At 47.1% G+C, this 15,888-nt stretch overlaps 1 protein-coding gene across 1 annotated transcript; it reads right to left on the reverse strand.

Annotated features, from left to right (window-relative positions):
* Positions 1-3,338: 3,338 nt before the first annotated feature.
* On the reverse strand, positions 3,339-15,507 carry LOC149334002 ((3R)-3-hydroxyacyl-CoA dehydrogenase-like). Its single transcript, XM_089556168.1, has 3 exons — positions 15,197-15,507; positions 11,193-11,386; positions 3,339-4,534 (listed from the first exon to the last, which is right to left on the reverse strand). The coding sequence occupies exons 1-3, from the start codon at positions 15,345-15,347 to the stop codon at positions 4,118-4,120; spliced, it is 762 nt and encodes a 253-aa protein (XP_089412294.1). The 5' UTR covers positions 15,348-15,507; the 3' UTR covers positions 3,339-4,117.
* Positions 15,508-15,888: the final 381 nt, after the last annotated feature.

The following is a 15,888-nucleotide window of genomic DNA, read 5'->3' on the forward strand; positions in this document are numbered from 1 at the left end:
AGCTTGATAGTGTCATCCCACTTGTTATAGCTGCTCACTCGCTCATACGATGACAACCAGTCGTCAACATCTTGGTCGGCAGTCCCACTGAAGAGCGCAGGGTCACGCTGCCGGATGGCGCCAGAACAAATGACGGTGGTTGAACTGGCCGCCGGTGTTGGGGCAGTCTCATCTGGCATGGTTGACACAGGCGGCAGCGTACGGCTCCGGAGTTCCAGGTTGGTAGGGGACGAACTCAGCACCTCCACCAATTGTAGGGGTGCGTTTATTAGGCGTCCTCAAGAGACCGAACCGCCGTGCAGGATCTGGCAGCGTAGACGGGCGTAGCCAGCACCAAGAGAGCGGGGCAACTTCGTCGTCGTCAGGCGCAGCGTAGTGTCGGCGCATAACTTCGTCGTCGTCAGGCGCAGCGCAGTGTCGGCGCATGGCGGTAGCGGAACCTGTCACAGTTGGCACACTACACTAGTTACAATCCACTCGAGGGAAAACATCTAAATCCGATCTTCGCGCTGTTTGATGCGTCTTTTGCTGCCGGACAAACGTTCACATTGCCAGAAAGAGCCAGAGAATATGTTTTGAAGAACAGTAATTGTATATAGTTTTCCACAGTGTCGACTGTTTAATAGTTGATTAATGGTTTTATGGTTTTATGGGGTTTAACGTCCCAAAGCGACTCGGGCTATGAGAGACGTCGTAGTGCAGGGCTCCGGAAATTTCGACCACCTGGGGTTCTTTAACGTGCACTGATATCGCGCAGCACCCGGGCCTCTAGAATTTCTACTCCATCGAAATTCAACCGCCGCGGCCGGAATCGAACCCGCGTCTTTCGGATCAACAGCCGAGCGCCACAACCACTGAGCAGCCGCGGCGGCAATAATTGGTTAATGAGGTTCAACGTCTCAAAGCGGCTCAGGCTACGAGGGACGCCGTAGTGGGGAACTCCGAAAAATTTCGAGCATCTCCGGTTTTTGACGTGCACTGACAATCCACCGTACACGGGCCTATAGCATACCAGCTTCACCGAAATGCAGCCGCCGTGACCGGCACCGAACCCGCGTCTTTTGGCTCAGCTGCCGTGCACCATAACCACGGACTCAAAGGGGCGGCACTGTCCTCAGAAAGCCTTTATCAATATCCAGGTACGGTTATCATCTGGTTGAAGTTTCAATCAAAAACACTGCATCCTGAGTTTTGTTCACGGAGAGGCGATGTGAACTTTTTGAGTGAAAGCATCTGCGCATGTTACTCGTTTGTGTGCCTGATTGTTGAACAGGAGCATATATCGAGAGAAGCCTCACATAGTTTTTTTAAATTGAAGATGGTGCATGGTAGGCGATTTCAAATGTTCTAAAGCAAGTTGCTATCGTTCTTACACCGTTCAGTCAACTAGCGCTTCTGGCTGTAGGAAGCAGGAACAAGCATTTTTGAATATAATTTTTATTCGTAGGGTGGCTTTTTGGGCTTGTTGGTACATACTTCAAAGACACTGTAGCGCAGCAAAAGACGAGGACACAAGAAACGAGAGCCGAACAGCACGAGCGCTAACTTCCAACAAACTTTATTCTCCTGAAGCATCACACTTTTATACACCAGAAAACAGTAATCACACGTGCGAACAGTATCAATTTCTTAGAAAAACGAGCTCTTTATCTGAGAGGAGAATGGAAGGTGTGCTTACACACGAGCCTCCTGACCTATTTATCTTTTCGGCTTCAATGATTTCGCGCGTTAACCTTTCTCTACTTTTTCCTATTACCAGACTTTTATCAAAGTAAGGCTTACAGGTTTTTGACTTGCATGCGAGAATGTGGTCAACCAGCGATCCGCCTTGCCCGTTTCTGACGTTGCGAGCGTGTTCCATTAGGCGCTCGTTCAGACATCTCCCTGTCTGGCCGATATAGTGTTTCCCGCATGACAAGGGAATTTGATATACAACACCTTCATCGCACGTGACGTAGGGCTTCTGGTGCCTAGTTGCGCAACCGCGCGCTTTGTTGGTGTTGATTTTTCCCAGTTTGCACAACGTTGCAAGTTTTTTCGGCGCCGAGAACACGACGGTCGCATTCGCTCGTTGACCAATTCTTTTTAAATTGTGGGAAATCTTGTGTAGATAAGGTACTACAACAAGGTTTTTTCGTTCACGAGGAACCGGGTTTAGGTTACAATGATTTTCTGGTTTCATTCTCTTAACAACATTCATTAACATTCATTAACAACATTAACATTCTCTGTTGCCGAAAAACTTGTTAAGAGAATGAAACCAGAAAATCATTGTAACCTAAACCCGGTTCCTCGTGAACGAAAAAACCTTGTTGTAGTACCTTATCTACACAAGATTTCCCACAATTTAAAAAGAATTGGTCAACGAGCGAATGCGACCGTCGTGTTCTCGGCGCCGAAAAAACTTGCAACGTTGTGCAAACTGGGAAAAATCAACACCAACAAAGCGCGCGGTTGCGCAACTAGGCACCAGAAGCCCTACGTCACGTGCGATGAAGGTGTTGTATATCAAATTCCCTTGTCATGCGGGAAACACTATATCGGCCAGACAGGGAGATGTCTGAACGAGCGCCTAATGGAACACGCTCGCAACGTCAGAAACGGGCAAGGCGGATCGCTGGTTGACCACATTCTCGCATGCAAGTCAAAAACCTGTAAGCCTTACTTTGATAAAAGTCTGGTAATAGGAAAAAGTAGAGAAAGGTTAACGCGCGAAATCATTGAAGCCGAAAAGATAAATAGGTCAGGAGGCTCGTGTGTAAGCACACCTTCCATTCTCCTCTCAGATAAAGAGCTCGTTTTTCTAAGAAATTGATACTGTTCGCACGTGTGATTACTGTTTTCTGGTGTATAAAAGTGTGATGCTTCAGGAGAATAAAGTTTGTTGGAAGTTAGCGCTCGTGCTGTTCGTCTCTCGTTTCTTGTGTCCTCGTCTTTTGCTGCGCTACAGTGTCTTTGTCTTATTCGTAGGGCTTAATGCAGAAATTCACCAGGGCTTGCAAATAATTCATCAGCACACACTGTCGACTCGGAACTTTCGGGTTTTGTCTTGAGATGTAAGGATCTCAGCACTACCTGTCATAATCGTATATTGCCATCGCTTCGTCATGTGGCAAAGAAAATTAGGTCAATCAGCCAGAGTAGTAAACCATTATAGCCGCGCAAGCTTACGGTTCTACTGCGGCCGAATAATGAGTCCTATATACGGCGCGGTGCATGTTTCCGTTTGCCCTGATCTTGCAATTGACGCTTGGTAAATGTCTTTAACTCATAATTTGTGGGGGCGTCCAGAAGCCTGTTCCGGATATGAGGGTCGTCGTAGTCGAGGGCTCTGGGTTAATGCTCTGACACCGCAAAGCACAAGAGATTTTTGTATGCCGCCTCCGTTGAAATACTTCCGCCGCGGCCGGAATTGAAAACACGGCCTTAGCAACAGCAGATGAACGCCAAAAATGCGCAGACACCGCGGTGGTTCTCTCGAAGGTCTTGTCTGGATCCTTTATTGTCTACTACTGGGCTCTGGGAATTGGTATGCACTCAAGCCACAGTGACCACCATTTTGGCCTCCAGCAAGGCGAAAGGTATAGGGCGCGTGTATAATCGGCTGATTCCACATTAAGCTTTATATCGAACGCAAAAATGGCGCCCACGACGTCACGTGAATACCTCCTATTGCATTTGCAAAAGATCGTAAGAGAGTCAGACGTTATCTCACCACATTTTGTGCAAAAAGTAGAATCCTATACGTGCTTTGAGAAAAAAGCTTCAAAACATCTAGTTCCCCAGCGTAAAACCTAGGGCGTCAATGAAAGTGACGAGCTTTTTGGAAAGGCTTAGGTAGTTGTTCACGACACGAACTCGATCTATCACAGGTTCCTCCTATGCATATAAAACTTGCCCTGTATTTTCTCGGCACATTACAGTAAATTATTACATACTTGAACAAAATTTATCAGTTCACGGGGCGCTGCTTTTTCTGCAATAAATCGCAGTGTGGAAAGATTTTTCTGAGGATTACGTTTATTAGAGACATTTGAACCCGTGGGAAGATTTAAAATGAATTTTTGTTTATAACCACAGCCAATAGTGCAGTGCACCAGTGCCCAAAGAAGAAAAGTCACATGTAAAGTCCTCCGCTGACGACGAGCGATGCGCCGGTGATGTAAGAGGCAGATTTTGGCGAGCACAAAAACAAGACAGCCTCAGCAATTTCATGTGGCTTGGCAACTCTCCCAAGCGGCGTCACAGACGCCAGAGCGGTCCTACGGTCTTCGTCGAAAAGGCCTATCATTGGCGTCTCCGTCAGCCCCGGTAGGACGGTGTTGCATCGGATGCCGTGAGCCGCCAGTTCTTTCGCCGCTGACTTTGTGAGCGCCTCAACGGCGGCCTTGGAAGCTGCATACGCTCCGTACCCTACAAAGAAGCGCTTGGCACCAGTGCTGGACACATTTATGATGACGCCACCTCCCTCAGGCAGCTTTGTGCCGGAACGGAGCATTTCTTGGCTTGCTGCACGAGTTACTGCAAAAGTTCCCTGAAAAAAAAAAAATAACAACCCAACAGGACGTCTTTAAAGGAAGTTTTACGCATATTACACAGGCAAGGCACGTAAAATGACAGGAACATACGTCATACCCATGCTATCATAAAGTAATGCACACCGTAGCGCTTCCATGTGTCTCCTTAAAAGAGAAGGTGGTGACGATGAGCGCTTCGTTGAGTACGGCGAGCCGGAACGTGATGATTCAATCAGCATGTACTCCCGTGATGTACGTCAGTTTTACGTTATGTCTGCAAAATTTGCAGTAACGGCTCTTCGGAGATTTTGTTCAAGCCTTTCACCGAACACCCAGCAGTTCTGGACAAAAGCATTTTTGAACGGGGAACGGTTTATGACTGCAATTTTTTCATGCAATGTAAGATTTCACTATAACAATCAATATACCCTCAGATCTCCACACGACAAGCTTACATTTTTTTCTCTTAACATTATTGCTAATCTCAAAAGCATTCCCCGCTTTTCTGATGTAGACTTACCTGCTCAATGCAAGCGAATTTTCTACACATCGGATGCATGTACCGCCACTTTCATAATTTTCATTACAGTATCCTACAATTTTGCAATAATCAAAACTTTTTTCAATATTCCTGGACATGAGCCCACCCTGAGGAATAAGTGGTAATGGAGTATGCGACCCCAGCCTAAGCGGTGGTGCTTTGTTGCCTTCGTGGCCTTTTTGGGTACAGGGAGAAGTGCACTGACATCGCACAGCCCAAGGGCGCCTCTTGCGTTTCGCCTCCATCGAAACGTGGCCGCCGCGGTCGGGTTCGAACGCGGGTACTCCGGCTCGGGTAGACGAGCATCTTACCACTGAGCCGCCGCGGCGGGTAAGGCCCTTCTCCCTGTACCCATGGAGAAGGGCCTTACCCGCCACGGTGGCTCAGTGGTAAGGCGCTCGTCTACCGAGCCGGAGTACCCGGGTTCGAAACCCTGGGTACAGGGAGAAGGGCCTTGACCGCCGCGGTGGCTCAGGGGTAAGGCACTCGTCTACCGAGCCGGAGTACCCGGGTTCGAACCCGACCGCGGCGGCCGCGTTTCGATGGAGGCGAAACGCAAGAGGCGCTCGTGTGCTGTGCGATGTCGGTGCACGTTAAAGATCCCCAGGTGGTCGAAATTATCCCGGAGACCTCCACTACGGCATCTCTTCCTCTCTTTCTTCTTTCACGCCTACCTTCCTCCCCTCCCTTACGGCGCGGTTCAGGTGTCCGCCGAGGTATGTGAGAAAGATACTGCACCATTTACTTTCCTCGAAAACCAATTTACAATTTTACAATTTACAATTTACAAGGGCCAAGTTGGACATGTGAACTCTGTGTGAAGCACGTCGCAGGAAGTGACAAGGGGTTAAATGAGGCAGTGGACGTGCCCACTAAACCGCGCTGTAGCTTGGGTGTAATTGATCATTGGTTGGTATATGGGGTTTAACGTCCCAAAGCGACTGAGCCTATGAGAGACGCCGTAGTGAAGGGCTCCGGAAATTTCGACCACAATTGAGTCCGGCGCGTTCGCGCACGGTACATTAATATCGCAGCTTACGTACCGGTGCAAAGTGAAGACGCTCCTGCGCCCTGAGCAATCGAAAATGTCCTATAATCCACACGTTATCAAAGGAAAGCCTTCTTTATGAACACGGGAGTCTTTTTTACCTTAGACGCCACTCTCTGAAATCTGAACGAATTCATGGCGCTAGAGGAGTAGCTAAAAACTGTTTTCTGGCCGAAAAAAAAAAAGAAACGCGGCCCTATCTAACGCATCGCCGGTGAACTAATGGCATTCCGAAGTGCGGAAACCGTGTAGTGAAGCCCATGTTACGTCATTTTCCTCTCTAAGCGAGTGAAGAACATTCACAGTGCACTTACTTCAACACTACAGTAGCAACAGATAGGACCCCCGCAGATAGCCCCGCGCACAGATAGGACCGAGAAATACAGGACCTTCTTTTTGGTAATGAGCGCAGTGTCTTGTACAGTAAGTTCGCTGGTATGCGCCTTCCCTCTCTAAGGCCAGCTACTGATGTTCCAACAGAAGTCATACTTCCAAAAAAATTGTTGTTGTGCTACCATGGAGAGCGGCGAACGCCCTCCTAACATGTCGTCGTAGCAGCAGCGTTATTGCGATTCGCAGATGGCAATGCCTTGCTAAGTCACTCGGGACATGAGCTGCAGAACATGATCAATGAGTTATACAGACATAGCAGAACGCTGGGTTTAAAAATTAACATGCAAAAAAACCAAGGTAATGTTCAACAGACTACCAAGGAAACAGCAGTGCGCAATTAATGGCGAGGTGCTGGAATTAGCAAGAGAATATGTCTATTTAGGGCAGGTAGTGACCGCTGATGCGGATAATGAGATGCAAATAACTGGGAGAATAAGCATCGGTTGGAGCGCATATGGCAGGCTGTCTCAGATCTTAAATGGCAGTTTGCCAATATCCCTCAAGAGAAAAGTATAGAACAGCTGCACGTTACCGGTACTCAACTACGGAGCAGGAACGTGGACGCTAACGAAAAGCGTCCAGTTTAAGTTATGGGCGACGCAGCACGCTGTGGAAAGAAAAATGATAGGTGTAACATTGAGAGATCGAAAACGGGCGGAGTGGGTGAAGGAACAAACGCGCGTTAATGACATCTTAGTCGTAATCGACAGTAAGAAATAGGCTTGGGCAGGGCATGTAATGCGAAGGCAAGATAACCGCTGGTGCTTAAAGGGTCAGTCTACTCACCGAGATGAGTGTATAAATAATGGCATATTCTGGTAGTTGGCACCCTATAACATCAATAACGATGGAACTGCTCCCGGTTTAGGCAGGGATTTATATTCTATTTCGCCGTTAAAAGTCGCGTAAAAATGCATGGTGGCGACCCCAAATGTTCATTTTGTTCAAGCAGGTGGTAGTCTTTTTTTGTAAAAACATAAGTGAATATACTACGTACCGTTAGTAAGCCCCAATGTCACAGAAACGTACGTTTCGTTCTAGTAAACTGTAGAAGGCGTACCGCTCGCTTTTTCTGTAAGTCACATGAATATTTATAGTTATACGTACGCTAAACGCAGGCACATTCCTACTTCTAGTTCAACGTATGCTACCAGAGACGCAAAACTAAACTCAGCCTATAGTGGCGCCATCTGGTTGTCAGGACTGGAACCAATGCTGTAAACAAACCAACTCTCCACTTAAGCATAGAAGCGGCATAATCGTCACTCTAATTATTAAAATGAAGCAAATTTATCACTTCTACGCTTTCTTATAGGCGAGATGAGACGAAGCGAAAGACCGGCGCCCCATTTATGGCCAGTGAACGCACTGGAAAAGGCAGCAACAACGAAAATTCAGTCCGAAGCGAGAGGTCCAGCTCCGACGGGCGCCGCCATGTTCGTAGCCGCGCGGCGGAAATCCAGTTGGTTGCCAGATGAGATTACCATCTCATACACAAGTGTTCCCACATCAATAAATTCTATTTCAAAATGTTCTACCGCACTTCTTGGCACCACACCTGGCTAAACGGCAATTTGAATACACAGCTATCGGTTGCCGCAAAGAAAATACGGCCGATAAAATTCAGTAGACTGAACCTTTAAGGGTAACGGAGTGGATTCTATGAAAAGACAATCGTAGGAGGGGGAGGCGGACAGTTAGGTGAACGGATGAGATCAAGAATTATCTGTGCAGAGCATACGATATGGACGAGATGAGGCACAGACATAGCGCTGAGCTGTTTCTGTCAGCACTGTGTCCGTGTCTCATTTCGTCCTCGTCGTATGCGCTGCACCGATCATGTCCATGTCCAAGCGTCTACCGAGATTAAGAGGTTTGAGGGGATACGGGGGCCGGAGCTGGCAAAGGACAGGGTTATTTTTAGAGACATTGGAGAGGCCTTTGCCCTGGAATGGGCGTAGTCAGGCTGATGATGATGATGAACGACATGTTATTACGTTGAACGTACCGTCGCTGTCCCTTCGTGCAGGTGAACTACAAGTTCGCTCCATTACAACGCGACAATTATGCCCAGAGGATATTATGATAGGTAAAGAGCTTAAGGTCGCCATACATTTCACACCTTCACTGCATATTTCTTATATACAAATCTACTTAACTTCTGGGTATTACATTTGGAATAAAGGACACTAGACTTGGAAAATGTAGTCTCCGTAACTTACTTTAAGCGTACTAACTGCTTGTCCTTTATGTTATTACCTAGGCAGTAATCGGAGATAGTAAGTGCTAGCTTACCTCTAGAAGGCGGTAACAGCAACTACCTTTCGGAGCGTTTAGCGCAAAAAGAAGTAGAACGAAATGCCATTAGTAACATTTACTGCACACTCTAATTAGCCATTTGTGAATAACTTCTTTTTGCTAGAACCGTTGGTTTCCTTTCGATAAAGAATTCAATTTTTCGCCACGTAACGAACGGAAGCAAACGGTTTTGCAGCTGCTGGGGCCGTCATCAAGAAAAATCACCTGAATTATGACTTCAAGGCTGATTTAGGGGTAGTTTGACACCAGTTTGATTTTGACACCAGTAATCGTAAGGAATTACTAGAAAGAGAAGAGAAGTATACAAACATGAAAATAACAATTCGATGCCGTGGCCTTTTCGTTGGAAACCAGTGTGGGCAGTGCCGTCAATGAAAGCGTAGTCTTACATACGAACATAGCTGGTGCTTCGGTATACCAGTCGCTTTTGTGTTACAAATATTATGCTTAGAGTAAAGCATGCTGATTCTGCAGCCCGGGCGTTGAAAAAACAAGTGAGCCTTGAAACGTGTGCATGACATTTCAATGCCGAACCCTGTGTGCCTAATGCTCAACGCTTCTCACCACAAATCATTTAGTTGTTATATTTTCCATTCACAATATCCAAAGCAATTTGGAGAGGTTTACAGAAAAGATCAAATGCGATGTTTTTCTTCCATTTCTAAGCATTAGTTAGCCCTGTTTGCACTTACTGGCTGCTGCACATAAATATCAGTGAAAAAAGACAGGCATGTCATCAGGCAGCAATTTTGTCTGCAATGTTGCAGTTATCAGTACTTAAATACTACAGCATAACATGCTATGGGTCATTTCCTATTCGAGTTAGTCTATTACAGTATTGGGAGCCTCTTACTCTTGCTTATATTATTTACAACATTCATTCGCTGTCGGTGGGGCAGTAACGACGTGCAAGGAGGTAGTAACGACCAACAAAAAGTAGCAGCAGTAGTTACTACCTTTTTACTGCCCTTTTCACTAAACGTTTAACATCGCCCATCTCGAGTCGATTAAGTCGGCTACTAGTAGCCGCTCCGTTTGGCTCAGTTGGCGCAGTGAAAGCCTATATTAAGACAGGTGTACTGGTTTCAAACCATGAACAGGCTGGAAGTATTCTACAAATGCGCTTATGTAGAACTGTTTCTCTACAATCGAATAAGTAGGGCTATACGCCTATTCCTTTACAGGTGTCTGAATGGGTTTTAGCGAAGGTTTAATGTCATTATTATTACAGTAAAGATAACATTGTTGGAAAGGCACTGTGCAGGGTCCTCAACACGTGTCAAAGAAATAGTGTCTCTGATCAAGTATTGCGTCATTTCGGCTACTCTTAACGAAGGTACCATTATTGCGGAAGCCATTTTGTCAGCGCTCTGTGAATAGCGGTTGTGAGCTATGAGCAGTATAAACATTTCCCAAACAATCATGCGAAAAGAATGGATGCCACTCAATGACCTACTATAGCCAGACACACACACGCACGACAGTAGGCACCTCGATAACCTTAACATTGCAGTTACCACAGCTTAGCAATATTCAAAACCTGATATCTGAAAAATATTACCAGCTACAGGCGAATTATCGTTTTCAAGCAGCGGCAGCCAAGCTTTATTTCTCATTTATTTCCGCGATGCAGACTTCGCATAGATACCAGAGGACGCGTCTAACTCGCGTTCAGCGTAACCACTAGCTGCCCCAATGGCGTCACCGCTCATGAATACTATAGCAGCGTACTTGCGGGGATGACAGCGATAATCACGTCAGAAAAGTGCTGAATTTATTTAAGATATGTAGCTTCCAATCCTTGTGTTAAACCAAATACCAGAAATGCCCTGCCATGCTGGTTAAAGCGAATTTAGCTTTTTTGTGTCCACAAAAACAATCCAGAATATAAACGAGATAAATGCGCACGTTTTCAGTAAAGATTTGGCTCCCGTTCTTTCTTTAATGAGCGCCGCACCGTTACTGCGCGAACGTGTATGCATTTCGCCCTTCATAAAGTTTGGAGTAATCGATGCGATGCAAGGATAATATTGTTGTGAAAGTAACACTACGCGAGTCGCCGAGCCATTTCGCGGAGCTGACGAAAGGCCATACTGCGCATGCGCGAGGAGCAGTGACGTCACACGGCACACAGCTGGCGCGCCGCCGCCGTCGCTGCGCGGGTGACTCAGAGGTGCCGCCGCCGCGCTCGCCAGTTGCACATGCGCAGTAGCGGCGCATAGCTAGCGTGCCGGAGCCGCAGCCGCTGCCGCGCGCTTCCATCGCCTCTGTCTCTCTCCTCGTTGCTTTCGCAATCCTCCAGGTTTAACCAGAGCGAAACCATTGCCGATTTTTTAAAGAGAATTCATGAAATGCTTCCCGTTTGCAAACTTACCTTCAAGTTAACCCTGATGATTTCATCAAACATGTCGTCGGTGCAATCAGCGATAGGCGCGATACCAAGAATTCCGGCGGAATTGACCACAATGCTGAGCGGTTCCTGGATTAAGAGGCTGATGTTGCGGAAAAGTTCTTCCACCGATGACGTGTCACCGACGTCGACGTGCATGCCGCGGTGTTGTCCGTCCCCTGCGGTTGTACAAAATAAAGCAGCGCGAAGTGCCGAGGCACATAGAGCCTTGTTCGTGCCATTGGAGTCTGAATCTCCTAACTTGAATCTCCTAAACATGCAAGCCATCTCTGTTTCTTGAAAGCCTTGTACCAGGAAGGATTAAAGACGTTAGAATAAACCCCAAAAGAACATCATTGCCATTCATGTCATGAAGCGAAGCGAGCTAGAGAGTTTGGCCGCCATGACCAAACTCGGCAATTTCAGTGTACGCCCTCTTATTCTACAAGACAGCGGAACCAAGGCTGCTGTAATTCACAACGTCGATATCGCCATCCCTGACACCGACTTGCCCATCTTAATGAAGCCAGCAACCAACAGCATTTCCTTAATACAAGTTCAGCGCCTTGGAAGGTCTACATGCATCAAGCTGACGTTCAAGGGTGACTGCATTCCATCATACACGAAGGTGGGGAACTTTCGTCTCCCAGTTCGTCCATTCGTACCTAAGCCGCTTCAGTGTGGGAAATGTATGAGGACTGGTCTTGTGAGCGGCGTCTGTCGCAACTCCATCGTGCGCCCAAGATGCTCTGAGCCACACAGCGGCGACACTTGCCGCGCGACTGCCTTGAAGTGCGCCAACTGTCGTGGCCCTCACGACTCTTCCTCGAAGGACTGCCCTCGCCTAAAGACTGAGGGGGCGGTACTGAACCAAATGGTGTGTGACCATTCCACCTACAGAGAAGCCGCTGCAAAGGTGCGACGACGTCGTTCGCGCCGCCGCCGAAGGTCGTTGAAGAAAACAAATACCTTCGAGGAGAAGACCCGAAGCGGCACCTAAGTTTGTCCGCCTCCACCGACAACAAATCAGGAAAGCCCGGCGACTGGTGACACACGACCTGCTGCCTCTGATACCACGTGGCCACCACTACCAAAGCCTAGAGCGCGCACTGCGTCAGGTACGTTGCCACACCCCATGTCGGCGACACCTACGACTGATCCGGGCAAAAGGCGTGATTCCGACCACGCCAAGATATGCAAGTGATTGTAATGCTCACGTCACTGATGAATGTCATGCGTGCTCTGCTGTCCAGCTTGCGCACGCCAGTAGCACACAACGCATTGCAAGTACTGGACGCGCTACAGCCAGTTTTTGCAGCTCTACCTTAGAAGACACCATGGCTCCCCCGGAACTATCTCTTCCGAACAAATTCAAGCAAGCTTTTATTTTTCAGTGGAATGCCCGCGAACTCCAGTCCCGGATTTCAGATATTAGACGCTATGTTTATGGCAACCGCTTCCTCATTATGGTTGTCTGTAAACCGAATCTGCCCAACATTTTACGATTATCCGGCTATGAAGCATTTACTTCTCCCACGCGCAACAGAACGAGCAATGTCGTCGTCTGCATTCGACGTGAATTTACATATGTGCTCCATTCGGTTCCCCCACACAACGACAACCAGTGTCATCTCTTGTGTGAGTGCCCTGTCTTCGTCAACGAAAGACGTAAGTTGCGTTGTGCTCTGGACCGCCTTGATCCTCGCCCTTTCACAGAGGCCAAGATCCTCGGTTTGTGGCCACAACAGTCGGCTACCATCAAGGCTCAGAAGGCACTGTTTTGTTTTTTCTTAGAGACTGCCTTGATTGATAGATTGTGACTTTGTATCTCGTTCCTTCTCTCTTCCCTTTTTAATCCCCTCATTCCTTTCCCCAGTGCAGGGTGGGCAACCGGAAACCTTTCTGGTTAACATCCCTGCCTTTCCTCCTCTCTGTATATCTATCTCTCTGTCCATTTTCCGTGGTACGTTTCGCTTCCATTCGGTCCTCTGCCAATGGTCACTGAGCCGTCAAGAGCAGGTGATGAGGAAAACGGATGGCATGCCTCCAGTTTCTAAAAAAGAGATAGTTTGGATTGCCAGAAGCACGGACTCACCGGTTATAAAGAAGGAAATAGTTTCGGTTGTCAGAAGCGGCCTGGACTCACCTGTTCTTTTCTATGTTTCATTTAGTTTATAACCACATCCTTGGCTTAAAAATGTGGTCAACTAAGCCGGCCACTGTTAAGCAGATTCTTTTCCCGACGTCCAACCCAACATTGCCAATAGACTGAAGGAGCAACGATTGCTCACCACAAGGGATACGTATGAGTTATTGCAAAAACAAGGTTTCAAATAACCATTGCACATATCGTTGGTCGGTTAAAAGCCTCTAATTTTAGAGCATAAGGGAAATAAAAACGCACATCCACTCAAAACAATATTATGTTGGGGCGTACGAAAGGTATAAAAAATAAAGAGCACCGACTCGTTAAGTTAACCAAACTCAAGCAGCAACCGGCACCCAGTGTCGATCCACAAATTTCGGCAAACACAGCACACTTTTATACACCAGATGCACTACTCCAGATTCATCTCAGCTTTCTTTGTCAATTATTTTATTCCTTACTAAAACAATTTTGGCAAACTCTGCTCCTACTAGTCGGCGTAGTATTTAATTATATTCTTAGTTTTAGATTGAGGAGGTTTTTCGTGTCGAAGGAAGATTAAGGACTGCGAAACGGGCAGTGCTAGTGCTCCGACCGAATATTGGTCACTTCAGAGTCTATAATCGTAGGCAAGATCAAACTGCAGTTATCTGTTAGCTTTCGTCTCTGTCAATACCTGGCAGCTGCGCCGTTGTATTGCCCAAGAGATTGAAGTTTATTTCAGTATTATGAGTACTGAGGACACGCAAACAAAAAGCCATACTTGGCTTGACGAGGTCCGCGCTCCGTTACAGGGCATAGAGCATAACAGCTTAACAAATTACATTGCACCATGAGAATGCAGAGACAATAAATGAAGATCATTCTAACTGACAAAACAACCAGCAATTATAGAGGCTAACACTAAGCATATAATGAGGCACTTATACAATAGGCATTCGGAGGCACTTATGCAATAGGTAAAGCGCGGGAATTTAACAGGGTTGGTAGTTTGTGCGACAACATTTGGTGTCCATAATTAGTGCGGGCTCTTGGCACCTGCCAGGGTACGTTCACTCGCAAAGAACGCACATGTTCTTTTGCACTCACACCTGAAAGACATTGAAGGAATGTGTCATTGTGTTTAGTTGATGTTTGATATCGTTTTAACAGCGTATCTTCATATAATGCAGTTACAGAGCTAAGTCTCTACACCTGAACAGCATTCCCACTCAGCCACCATGATGGATATGATTGTGAATAGTCTAGACGCACCGTGCTTCAACAGTTTCCTGGAACCCTCTTTCCTGCGTTGCCTGCTAAATGTAACAAAACAGGGAATGGTGAAGACGAAAAAAATGGTGTTAAGAATGCAGAAACGCCGGCAATGAACTTTTTATTTCTAGCTTCGAAGAACTGCGATAAAACAAAAAAATTGGAAGGAACACTTAGGCTCCACCAGGGTTAGTGGGTTAATGCCCATATATGCGGATTTGGTCAGTCTCAACTTTACATTCATACATCCCTGAGAGTCCTCATACTGCTCCTTGCTCAATGGTACTGCGGATAAGCAATGCGCCACGCACCCTCCCATAGCAGGTGCTGCCATTTGGTCATTTGGTGGTCATTTGGTCAGGTGGTCATTTGGATCACAATCCGTTGGGCAGGTTATATGATGCCAGAAGGTGACGTCCTAGGCGGCCCACCTATGTTGCTTCTCCGGGGATTTTTTTCTCACAACGCCAACAACGATGCCGGGTTTTTCGCAAGACGGGAGCCTTAACATTCTCGCTTTAACCCGTCGAGGTTTTTTAGAGCCAACAAAGAAAGTTAATTGCAGCGTGAAACATATCGTAGCACTCACCTGGAAGAGACTGCGCCACTTTCTGGGCAGCCTCAACACGCCTGCCAGCAACGACCACAGTGGCACCCTGGACAGCCAGGGCGTGGCAGACCGCCTCGCCAATGCCGCTAGAGCCACCCGTCACAAGGGCCAACCGTCCGCTTAGAGACATTGCCGATGCCAGTTCCTCCTTGCACGGGGTATTCCTTCGTAGCGCTGCTTGTGCGCTGTTCTGCTCTTGCCGAAGCAGTTAGCGAGGGTTCACTCACTACAAAATAGTGATCAAACTGCAACTTTCCAGTTATTTCTGTATCTGTAGTAGCGCAGGTGCTGGTAGAAAGTCATTCCCCGAGGTCGCACGCCAACTCACTTCCTGTGCCAATCGCTGTAAAATGTGGCGTAACGCGAAACACGAGGCATCCGTTTGCGGCATTTGCTGCACAGCAGGCATCGCGCAGGACGGACAGATGTTTATTGTGTCCTCTTCGAAACGCAGTCATTTCGAGCGCCAAGAGGCCCGGAGTTCTTTTTTTTCTCTATTTGAATTACTCATTTTTCAAACACAAAGTAGAACGATCTAGAGATTCACCCTGTTCAATATAAATTCCCTGAATTTGTCACTTTACCGGATTTCAATCATGAGCTACCACCTCATACTCTTTACGCTTTGAGTAATCACCTCCTAAGGTCTTAGATTCGAGCCTGCAGACTTC

Source organism: Amblyomma mixtum, chromosome 8 (assembly GCF_055824585.1).
Source record: "Amblyomma mixtum isolate Tamu chromosome 8, ASM5582458v1, whole genome shotgun sequence".
NCBI classification, from domain to species: domain Eukaryota; kingdom Metazoa; phylum Arthropoda; class Arachnida; order Ixodida; family Ixodidae; genus Amblyomma; species Amblyomma mixtum.